We start from the raw sequence: 12744 nt of genomic DNA, 5'->3' as shown, positions 1-12744 counted from the left end.
GACTTTCGGCAGACATAAACAAATCGATCAGTTATTTTTGTGACTGAGAAAGTTTCGCCACCATTCATTATAGTATGATACACCTGGAATCTTTTTGTATATGTAATCACTAAACATTCTCCTTACACTTTACTTTAGTGTAATTTAGTGGATGACAAATCATTGCCAATAATTTTTCAGTTTAAAGTAATTTCAAACCATTTTTTTCAAAATAGATACAGAGTCTGTTCATGGTAATAATATCAGCCCATTTTATTTAATGTTCATTTTATAAGGATTTTTAAACAAGTAATGTTGTCTGTTGAAAATTAAATATTACTGACAGAGCTATAGGAACATCTTGCTTTATTTACCTGATAATATCGGAATATATTAATTAGCTTTCATAAAGTTCACTAGACTTAATGCGTCGTTTGAACACTTTTTAAACATTAAATCAATTCGGAACTCGAATTGTAGGCATTTGTTTTATGGGTCCTCTGTCCGATTGCCTTTGACACCCGTGGCTTAGTACATTCAGAAGCCAGAAAGAGTCAAGGTACAAACACGTGTTGCAATATTGTTACTGACCACAACAATATACACAAGATAAACAACTGTTAGTTGCAGTTTGATCTGTGTAAGCATGTGTATTACTGTGACAAGTGAGTGTTTGAGACATTTAAGGATAATCACATTCCTTGTTGGAAAAAGAAGTAAGGTCAAACCTTCAATGACAAGCGTTTTGTTTTCTGTTTTCAAGCTCACCGTCTCCTCCCCCGCCGAGCTGAGACTTACAGCGTGAGAGTAGGCGCCATAGGCCCCAAACTGGATAGTCATGGGACTGAAGATGCCGAGCTGACCCGCCATCTGGTGCATCCGGCGCAGGGTCCGTTCCTTGTCCGTGTCTGCAAATTTGACTACCAGGCTTGACGAGGCGCCCTGTTGGCAGGTACCGAAGCACATTAGATCGACCTTTTTGGAATTAAAACACACTTTTTTGATGGAAAAAAAAGATCTTGAAGCAACTCGGAAATGTTTAAAAATAATTTATGGCATGTGGGAAAAAATATCAGATGGGTATCATACATTTGCTTATTATTAAGATAAATAGAGAAAAAGCATGTAGTTTGTTCCAATAGGGTAGTGCTTCTTAATTTATTTCTGTCACGCCCCCACTCGGCAGAAGAAATCCTCCCTTGCCAATGCAAGTATAGCTTGTTTGGAAAATTGTTTTGCGTATACTAATGTGCAATCCTTATTCAATTCTATTAGCATAAAAAAATGAGCCGCAGAAAATATAGGAACATCTGGTACACGTCATTGCAGAAATAGGCAGAGAAGCCTCTGAAACTAAAAGTTCGAAAGCGTTTAGGACATTAGACTGAGGAGTTTTTTTAAATTGACTACAGAAGGTAGAGTGTTTCCCTAAGATAAGAGGATGAGGTAGGCGTATATACGTATAGGTGCGTATGTGTGGATATGTACGGAGAAAGCGCTGTCAAAGGACTCTTTACAAAATGAGATAAAACTCCCGGTATGAGTGAGAAGAAAATCGATCCAAATCACAAGTTAACTTTATGATTTTATATATATATATATATATATATATATATATATATATAGGGCAGCACGGCGACGCAGTGGTTAGCGCTTGTGCTGCACAGTTCATGTCATGAGAACCTGTCGTGGGTTCAAAATCCAGCTCCAGACTTCCTGTGCGGAGTTTGTATGTTCTCCCCGTGCTTGCGTGGGTTTCCTCCGGGCATTCCGGTTTCCTCCCACGTTCCAAAAACATGCATTTCAGGTGAATTGGCCGGTCCAAAATTGTCCCTAGGTGTGAATGAGCGAATGAGTTGTCTGTCCCTGTGTGCCCTGCAATTGGCTGGCAACCAGTTCAGGGTGTCCCCTGCCCACTGCCCGGAGATGGCTGGGATGGGCTCCAGGCCCCCCGCGACCCTAATGAGGATAAGCGGTACGGCTAATGAGAAAATTATATATATATATATATATATATATATATATATATATATATATATATATATATATATATATATATATATATATATATATATATATATATTATATATATACAGTGCATCTGGAAAGTATTCACAGCACTTCACTTTTTTTGAATTTATTAAAAATAGAAAACTAAAAAATCACATTTACATAAGTATTCAAAGCCTTTGCCATGAAGCTCAAAATTGAGCTCAGGTACATATTTTTTCCACTGATCATCCTTGAGATCTTTTTACAGGTTAATTGGAGTCCACCTGCAGTAAATTCAGTTGATTGGACATGATTTGAAAAGGCACACAACTGTCTATATAAGGTCCCACAGTTGAGTGTGCATGTCAGAGCACAAACACCAAGCATGAAGTCAAAAGAACTGTCTGTAGACCTGCGAGACAGGATTGTCTTGAGGCACAAACCTGGGGAAGGATACAAAAAAAATTCTGCTGCTTTGAAGGTCCCAATGAGCACAGTGGCCTCCATTATTCGTAAATGGAAGACATTTGGACCCACCAGGACTCTTCCTAGAGCTGGCCGGCCTTCTAAACTGAGCGATCGGGGAATAAGGGCCTTAGTCAGGGAGGTGACCAAGAACCCCATGGTCACTCTGTCAGCGCTCCAGCGTTCCTCTGTGGAGAGAGGAGAGCCTTCCAGAAGGACAACCAGCTCTGCAGCAATCCACCAATAAGGCCTGTATGGTTGAGTGGCCAGACGAAGCCACTCCTTAGTAAAAAGAACATGGAAGCCCATCTGGAATTTGCCAAAAAGCACCTGATTGACTCTCAGACCATGAGAAACAAAATTCTCTGGTCTGAGGAGACAAAGATTGAACTCTTTGGTGTGAATGCCAGGCGCCATGTTTGGAGGAAACCAGGCACCGCTCATCACCAGGCCAATACCATCCCTACAGTGAAGCATGGTGGTGGCAGCATCATGCTGTGGGGATGTTTTTAGCAGCAGGAACTGGCAGACTAGTCAGGATAGAAGGAAAACTGAATGCAGCAATATATAGAGATATCCTGGATAAGAACCTGCTCCAGAGCGCTCTTGACCTCAGGCTGGGGCGAAGGTTCATTTTTCAGCAGGACAACGTCCCAAAGCACACAGCCAAGATCTCAAAAGATTGGCTAAAGAACCACTCCGTGAATGTCCTGGAGTGGCACAGCCAGATTCCAGACTTGAATCCGATCGAATATCTCTGGAGAGATCTGAAAATGGCTGTGCACAAACCTCTCCCATCCAACCTGATTGAGCTTGAGACTTATTGCAAAGAAGAATGGGCAAAACTGCCTAAAGATCGGTGTGCTAAACGTGTGGGATCATATTCAAAAAGGCTTTATTTGCTGCCAAAAGTGGATCAACAAAGTATTAAGCAAAGGCTGTGAATACTTATGTAAATGTGATCTCTTAGTTTTCTATTTTTAATAAATTCAAAAAAAGTAAAAAAAAAAAACTTTTTCACATCGTCATAATGTTGTATTTTGTGTAGAATTTTGAGATAAGAGATTAAATTAATACAATTTGGAATGAGGCTGTAACATAACAAAATGTGGAAAAAGTGAAGCGCTGTGAATGCTTTCCGGATGCACTGTATATATATATATATATATATATATATATATATATATATATATATATATATATATATATATATATATATATATATATAAACAAGGACAGCAATGGCTCTAATCTCCAGTATTTCCTTATAAACAAGTTTTGGGGACACTGTGTGTGTGTGTGTGTGCGCAAAGAATGAGAAAAGCCCTTAAGGGACACAAAACATGCATACCCTAGACTAATGCACAATTGAGTCTCACCAGGGACTTACTCTTTTAAAGGTGAAAAACATTCAAATATGGTAAATATTGGAGCAAGAAAATGACCTCTCCCATAAAGAATTGTTTAAAATGTGTGTGCGGGGGAGGTATTTTAGTCATTTACCACATTTTCACTGAAATCATACATGTCAGACTATATAGGCAAGCTAAACACTGGGTACCAACGATTCTAGCGCATCCTGTACTCTGACGTATTGGACACCTCACACAGGGTTTGACCGGCTTGACTTTTGTTCTGAAACAGTTTTTACAGTTTTTATACAGTTTACGTTAGCATTGTGGTTATTTAATAAATAATACAAAATTCGGTGTGATGTGTAATTATTACGTCATGACATTTCCAAGCAAAACTTTTTGGTATTGGACCGGTATTGATCAATACTACCCAGTATTCACTTAGATCAGATTGATAGCAGAATTCTAAGTATCACCCAGCCCTACCAAGTTAACAGTATTCCGTTTTATTTAATTATTATAATATGTGATCACCGTGGCACAGATGGTCAAAAATGTTGATGAAATTTGGGATTTCATTTTATTTGGAACATATTTTTTTCAAATGTCACTTTACTTTTGATCTTGATCTTCTATACAAACACATAAAAGAACACTTTTTCTGTGAGTGGGAAAAACACCTTTTTACTATGTTCTTTTTTTAATGACACAAGAAAATAATACTTAAAATAAGCAAAACCATTGGCCAGATTTATACTTGATTTGATTTATTTTATTATGTTTGCAGTGTATTGTTAAACAGATTAATCAAACAAAATTACATATTATATATACTTATCCATACTACCTCAAAAGCAGTTAATAAGTATATAAAGGGGAAAAAAACATTATCTTCTAACCCTAATCCTAGCCCTAACCCACCTTCTGATACGGATGAGTGTTACAGTTACTCTGCTGATGGCTGGAAGACAGCATTGACGCTAAACAGCGGTCAGTTCCAAGCTAGACAAATAATTTTGACTCCTGTTTCATATTCTTATACACATTTCCAGTTATGATGATCAAGACTGGGACATCTACAGTACTTCGAGCTCTTATTCAATTAACCTCACTTTGGGTGTTAAATGTATTGAATTGTTTGGTGTGAGTGGACCCTCCCAAAGGAATCTCCTTGTCTGTGCTGTCTTCTGAACAACACAAGCATACATTCTTGAACGATATAAAAGCGAAGTGTGTGAAGATTCTTTTTTTTTTCCGACGTATGTCTTGACATTCACCAATGAAGCCAATATAACTGAATATGCACCCATCATGAGCTCAGCCTTTAACTGTCAGTATTAAATTGAAGAGAATGGTGATTGATGCATGCTCTTGCGAACTTTCAAACCCGGACAGATTTGTGATTCTAACCAGATCCCGGAGGAGTTACAGTCAATCAGCGGCAATGCTCTGCTGCATACAGTTCCTAGTAATTAGATCCGACCAGAGCCTTTGGCATACATAGGGCAAGTATTGACTAAAGCCTTTACCTTATGGTATATGTATCTCAGTATTGATGTATGCACTCCCCAGTTTGTATCTAATTAGATCATATCAGAAATAGATACCAGAGTCAGTTCCTCATGTGACTGACAGGGTGGAGAAAGTTCACTGTGACTGTTTAATTAAAAACTCAGTATGCCTTGAAAGAGCACTAGGACAGTAGGACACGAAAATCCCGGGGGATTGTCCTGGATGTGATTAATAAGATCATAAAAGCAAAGACCTGATGAGATGAGATCAAAAACTCAGGGATTCTGTTAGAAAATGTCTCGTGCTGACAGGGTCACTCCAAATTGAAGCTTTGGTCCAGATATCTATTGTCTCCCAGAGCACAGAGATTCAAAATGGGAGCAAAGTGACCAGCTCTGCCAGGGACCTGTTTCTTACGCATGAACAAAGTGAAATAGAGAATGCTACGCCCAGATGTTCACCATGTCACACTGCATGAGCACGAGTAGTAGTTTTATCCCAATGGGAAAGGACAGAGGCAAGCTTGCCTTTGCCCTCTACAACCAAATAACGCAGCAGAGCGGTAACAGTTATGGACACGGCTGCTATCTTGCAGTACAGCAGCCATACTTACCGGTAATAGTGATTCATTTTATTGTATCCCACTAGGGTAGCCCACGGGAGACTTTGGATTCATAGTTATTTTTTACGCACTGTTGTAGAAATTGCTGTTTAATGTGGCTCAATTTCTAACAATAGTAAAGCCTAGTCCTGAAGAAAATACAAGTGTTCTAAAAATGTTCAATTGAATGTGTTAAATAATTACCTTGTGGTACAAAAACAATTGAAGGTGAGAAAAGTATATCATCGACAATGTTAAGTCTTGCCCTCATTAAGGTGGCAGGAGAGCTGAAGCTTTTCCCAGCGGATTTTCTGGCAAAATGTGGAAAAGACCCTGGACTGATCTCCAGCCAGTCACCAGGCAGAACCGCCCAAAAAAACAACGGTAAAAAAAATTAGACAACTTGGAGTGTTTAATTAGTGTAACGGACATGTTTTTGGACTGTGGCAGGAAGCCGGATTACATTTGGATGCTTTTAAATAGGTGCTGTTTGATTATAATTTTCTTTTGTTTTTTGAACAAGATAAATGCGTATCTCGTTTTACCATTTTTTTCTCTAATATAAGGCCCTCTAGGAAATATGAGGCATTAGATAGATGAAACTTAAACAACATACAGTACATAAGTCACAGTGGTCTGCATGTTGATTTTTTGGGGGGGCTTATGTAATGATGTGGCCATACAATACTGATAGAGACAGTGTTAGCTTTCTGCCCAGATGACGAGTATCCCATTAAATGGCGTGGAAACAGTTGACTTGTGCATACAAACGAATACATTGCAATATCTTATCCAGAGTTTGGCATGGATCAGGGTTGGGCAACTATTTGAAGTTGCATGCCGTATTGGGTTAAAAAACATGGGCCAAGGGGCCTATCCTAGGGACCTATCCTCTTTTTTTATTTATAAATAAATATACATGCGGACATTCACATGTTATATGTACAATGTATATCTATATTTGTTTTTAAATAGATTCGATCCATAAAATTGTTTTTTAAACTGGAATTGAAATAAAACTAAATTGGGGAGTTTATGTTATTCAACAATTAAATTCAAAACATGATTACTTAAGTGCACCTGAAAATTTGTTTTGAAAATATAATATAGGCCTCCTCGACAACTTATATATACAGTATTATATCGGCCCTGTAAAATATATGTCAGGGTTAGGGAATGGTTGGATTGATCCAAATATAGATATTATACTGAGGAAGTAATTGGATTGGATCAATACTATCCTCCAGGGATCGATACTTCACCACTCTTCAACTCCACTCGCACCTGTCCCTCCACTCTCTCTATGAGCCCTTTCAGTCTGGTTTCCGCCCCGCCACAGCACAGAGACTGCCCTAATCCGTATTGTAAATGATCTCCTCATAGCATCCGACTCCGGTTTAGTCTCCATCCTCATCCTCCTAGACTTGAGCGCCGCCTTCGACACAATCTCTCACCCTATCCTCCTCAATAGACTCTCCTCCATTGGTCTCACCCATACTCCCCTCAGTTGGTTCCATTCCTATCTCACTGGCCGCACTCAGTTTGTCCAGCTGAAATCCTTCACCTCAAAGCCCTCCCTAGTCACCACAGGTGTACCCCAGGGATCTGTCTTAGGTCCTCTTCTCTTCATCGTCTACCTCTTGCCTCTTGGTCATATCCTCCGCAAATTTAATATCCACTTTCACTGCTTTGCTGATGACACCCAACTCTACCTCTCCTGCAAACCAAACTCCATACTCCCACCTCCCTCCCTCACCTCTTGCCTTTCCGAACTCAAAACATGGTTCACAACAAACTTTCTTAAATTAAATGCCAATAAAACAGAATTCCTCCTTCTTGGCACCAAATCCACTTTATCCAAAGTAAACAACTTCTCTCTCAACATCGACAGCTCCTTAGTGTCCCCCTCCCCCCAGGTCAAGAGTCTGGGTGTCATCCTGGATAGCATGCTTACCTTCCACTCACATATCAACACCATCACCCGCACTGCTTATTTCCACCTCCGCAATATTACCAGACTCCGCCCTTCCCTCACCCCCCGCACTACTGCTATTCTCGTCCACAGTCTTGTCACATCCCGCCTTGACTACTGCAATGCTCTCCTCTTCGGCCTTCCCCAAAAGTCCCTCCATAAAATTCAGCTGGTTCAAAACGCCTCTGCTCGCATCATCACAAAAACATCTTCCCAGCAGCACATCACCCCCGTTCTCCTACAGCTACACTGGCTTCCTGTTCAGCATCGCATCAGCTACAAACTCATCTTATATACATATATGGCCATTCACAACCTGGCTCCTCCTTACCTGTCCGACCTTCTCCAGGTGCACGTCCCCACTCGCTCCCTCAGATCCTCGTCCTCTCTCCGACTGTCAGTGCCCCCTGCCCATCTGAGCACCATGGGAGCCAGAGCCTTCAGTCGCGCTGCTCCCAAGCTTTGGAACAATCTACCTCCGGACCTCCAAAACTGCACACCTCTCTCCACTTTTAAGTCCCGTCTAAAAACACACCTGTTCAGGACTGCCTACAACACATAGCTTCTCCATTTCTTATGTTTTTATGATTTTATGTCTTGTTTTTATTTATTATTTCGTTTACAACTTTTTAAATTGTATTTTTTTCCTTCATTGTTTGTACAGTGTCCTTGGGTGGCCTGAAAGGCGCTTTTAAATAAAATGCATTATTATTATTATTATTACTCTACCATTTCCCTTAAACTGCCACTTTTAGCACTGTCCCTCTTTTTCTCGCCCAGCAGCATTGGACCTCCTTTAAGTTAATTCCTTTTTGTGTGACTGACAGGCACATATTTTAGCACCTCTTCCTATCAGCCTTCTGCTAAATTTTGCCTGCCAGGCAGAAGAGAGGGTTAAATCTCCTCACTACCCCTCAAAAATAAATCGTAATTGCGGAATTGGTGGAGGAGCAAAGTATCGATCCAGGACAATAGTATTGATCCAATCCACGTATAACATTGATATTTGGACCAATCCACCCACCCCTGTCAGCAGGGGTACAGTAAAAGCACTCTAGAGTAAAGGTAATCGTTAAATTGTTGTCGTCGAGCGTTGTCCCTGAGGCGTAAGGACAAGCCGTCTCCTTCTGTGCCATTCCAATAAAATGAATATGACGACATTAAATTAACTGTTTTACTTTCCTTTTCTATTTTGATTCTAATGACCTTTTCCTAGTTCTTTCTCAAATGTGGTGGCCACATTTCGAAGGCGCCAGGCGTTTCGGTTTAATGAGGCTGATGATAAACAAACATTGTACATCTGCGTCGCCAGTGAGGCTCTGGCATTAACACACCACCCCCGCATTTTCCTTCCACCAGGGGGCACTAAGCGTGTTTGGAACTGTCCAATATCCAAACACCTGTCCTCATTATCCTCACCCTTTTAAAAGGACATATTGCACATCACACGTCGTCAGGTTATTTTCATTTCCACCACCATGCCAGGTTTGTTTGTCAGTTTCTGGTCTCGTTGTTGCTTTGTTACCTGCATTTTCCATTTCTAGTTTCAGTCTTTGTTTCTGAAATGGACTTTGTGAGGTTAGGCTTTGTTTGGTCATGTGGTATTGATAATTCCAGTTTGTTTGCCACTTTTGGCCTCTTTTCGTTATCATATTGTTCTTTTTGAGCACCTCTGCCCAAGTTCCTGCTTTCCCCACATTGGTCCATCCCCCCTCCCACAATATAACAATATGACCCGACCACCACATGATTCAGGGGGTGTCTTGTTTCCTGTCTTGGTGTTGAGAAGAAAGCCCCTTGGCCTTGGCTGGTTTCTGTCATGGCGGAGAGGAAAAAAACCCTCGGGTGCACCCGCTTTCCTGTCATAGCGGCGAGGAAAAACTCCCTTCGGCCCAGCCTGGTTTCCTGTCCTGGCTGTTAGAAGAAAAGTCCCTCGGCTGTACCTGTTTTCCTGTCCCAGCGGCGAGGGGCAAGGACCTTCAGCTGTCCTGATGCTGCAGGCTCCGTGGAGTTTTTTTTAGGCTGTCTGTTATTAGGCCGTTGAGGGAAAGTTTTTTTTGGGGGCCGGTGTGTTTTCTTCCACCAGAGGGCACTGAGCGTGTTTCATTGTCAGTTTCAGGCTTTGATTCTCAATTGGACTTAGTCAGGTTTGGTCTTGTTTGGACATTTTGTTGTTTTGAGGACCTGTGTTTTTTTGTCACCCTGTATCTTCTTTTGTTGTCAATTGCAATCACTCTTTTCGAGCAAATGTAACATTGCGAAGAATGAATAGTGACAATCGGAACAGACAAAGCCTGAGGCTGCCTGTGCACTTTTTTTAGAGCCTAAATTTCACCCTTATGATGTGCTCGGTTTCCATCCTGTGGATCGACAGTTTCCATTAACACAAAAAGACGAGCGATATGTGTCCGGGTAATGAAGGAACAGGTGGCAGGCGACGACTTGAAAAAAAAAAAAAAAAACATCCCTACTGGATGCGGAAAATCCCAAGCCGACAAACAAACAGAGTAATAACCTCCAGCAGCACAAGTCCTCATACCTGCAGAGAAAATGAATTTGCCGAATTTGATAAGGGCCAACGGGGAGCCGTCACTTTTGACAGCTACAACGAAGGAATTTGCGACAGGTTCAAAAAATAATCTAATTTCTTAAACAACACACTTGACTTGTGAAAATCCATCCATATTGGATTTTATATAGGCTGGGAAAACGCAGCCGTGGAACAATAGACGGCGGTAATTGAGGGATTACGGCTCACAGACGCTCTTAGAATGGCTTTTACCGTTATCTCTGTGGTCCTTGCCACTCAATTGTGTAGAAAATATGCGCAAACAGGTAAACAGCCTCATTTTCATCTAGCTTCAGCAATATTATGTAATATGACAGCAAAATATTCTCTGGTGGGAAAATATACGTGTGCTTGAAATCCTGGGCGGTAACGGCATTTCTTTTTGAATTAAGTAATACGTAAAAAAAACGACTTTTGTTCGGTAACACACCCAACACTAGTTATAGGCACAGCTCTCCTCAGGATTTGTACCGGTGCTTAAAATCCTTGAAAATACTTGAATTTCAATGTTGTGTTTTGAATATTGGGTAAAGTGCTTGTAAACATGTGGAATAGTTGCCTTGTATCTCATCAATTATATTTGAAAATGATGCTGACACTGGTCTCCGGTTGCTTCATTTGGCAATTGCATTTTTTCTTCTTTTGTAAGTAACGAGAGCTGGCATTAGTTTCTATGGATTTGTCCTATGAAACACCATCGCCCCCTATGGGTCGTGCACAAGAAGGCAGGTGCATGCTACACCTAACCAGCACACTATGCAAAGTGTATCAGTGGACTGGGTATCAATTATTGACATTTATTATGAACCATGCAAAACATGAAGAAGTTCTTATTTCCGAGTGGTATACAGGAATTCAACTGAAAATGTCAGCTACCTATTACTGTCATTTTTACCCAACATCTACATGGGGAGGGATTTGTCTCAAAAATATTCACACACACGTATTGTTCAGATCCACAAATATATTTGTGATTTACTTAAGATCTAAAATGATCTAATGTAAATATTTGTGGCTATGCAACATAGATGACTAAAACTAGATTTTGTCTTTTAATACTACCGGAGATACTGGCAAATCGGATTTGAAAGTCGTTGAAAAGTTCTTGAATTTGGCCATGAAAGTTGTACAAACCATGAAAAAAGAAAGCCTTCCCACTCTGGAGTAAAATACTTTTCAAAGGTGAAGCTAAAGTTTGTGGACAGATTTAAACTCTCAGGATGTTAATGGGACCTCGTGTAATGAATTAATTGAATATATGATAGCGAGTTACTTGGTAAATGAGCCAACTCCTACCGGGGCCCGTTTTTTACGGCTGGTAAAACCACTCGGTTTTCACAAATTAGCGGCGCTTGTTGCTGTCTCGGTTTGCCCTTTCTGCTTTACCCCCCAATGACCCCATAGCTGCAGAGTAAAGCCAAATAACATCCAGAAACAAAAAAAGACAAGAACATTTAGGACATTTTTCATTTCGGTCATTTGATTTTTATCTTTCGACTCAATTCCAAATAAGCTACAGTTGTTATTGTAGGAGGGCAGTGAGTTGGTCTTGCTACTTTTGCTTTGGGTCTGTCTAAGTCTAAGTTGACCTTTTAAATGTGTAGCAAGATAACTTCTGAGGTGGCAAAAATGTGCCTCAAATGGAAAAAAAAATGTTCTATTGACTAATAACAGGATAGTGGTATCAGACAAGCATATCTACTTTATTACATTGAGAAACGTTAAGAAGGTGCTAAGAAAAGACAACATATTACAGAGTTAGAGAGAAAAAAGTAACAGTGTTGTCTTCACATAATCTAGTCAGCATTGATTGTTTTATTTTATTTCAAACAAATAAATAAATGATGAAACATGGGACATGGCAACTTAATAATAGCTAAAAAAGTAATCACACAGGCGGACATGGTAATGCCACATTTTTATTGTCCTATAGCCTATGCCAGTTTGTAATTATTTTAAACATATTTTTTTATTTTATTGAGGTCTTGTAAATGATTTTTTTTTTTTTTGTGAAATATCAATCTATTACTTTATCTGTGGGAAGCACGGCGGCACAGTTCTGAGGTCATGAGATCGAACCTTCTGTGTGGAGTTAGCATGTTCTCCCCGTGCTTGCGTGGGTTTCCTCCGGGCACTCCGGTTTCCTTCCACATTCCAAAAACATGCATGTCAGGTTGAATGGCCGATCCGAATTGTCCCTAGGTGTGAATGAATGAGCGAATTGTTTGTCCCTGTGTGCCCTGCGACTGGCTGGCAACCAGTTCAGGGTGTCCCGAATATAGCTGGGATGGGCTCCAGC

At 40.4% G+C, this 12744-nt stretch overlaps 1 protein-coding gene across 6 annotated transcripts in view; it reads right to left on the bottom strand.

The window, feature by feature from the left end:
- The window catches only part of celf6 (CUGBP Elav-like family member 6), a 305217-nt gene that overhangs the window by 62023 nt on the left and 230450 nt on the right, over positions 1-12744 (bottom strand). For 5 of the 6 annotated variants that reach the window (XM_088333899.1, XM_088333900.1, XM_088333901.1 and 2 more), the window contains one exon: positions 748-921. In XM_088333899.1, the coding sequence (XP_088190025.1) occupies positions 748-921 (174 nt within the window). The remainder of the gene's footprint in view (positions 1-747; positions 922-12744) is intronic. The other variant, XM_088333902.1, reaches the window with a different exon arrangement.

This window comes from Urocampus carinirostris, chromosome 4 (genome assembly GCF_059441175.1).
Source record: "Urocampus carinirostris isolate Australia breed hairy pipefish chromosome 4, RoL_Ucar_1.0, whole genome shotgun sequence".
In the NCBI taxonomy this organism is placed as follows: Eukaryota; Metazoa; Chordata; class Actinopteri; order Syngnathiformes; family Syngnathidae; genus Urocampus; species Urocampus carinirostris.
This window is presented reverse-complemented; position numbering and strand designations above follow the sequence as displayed.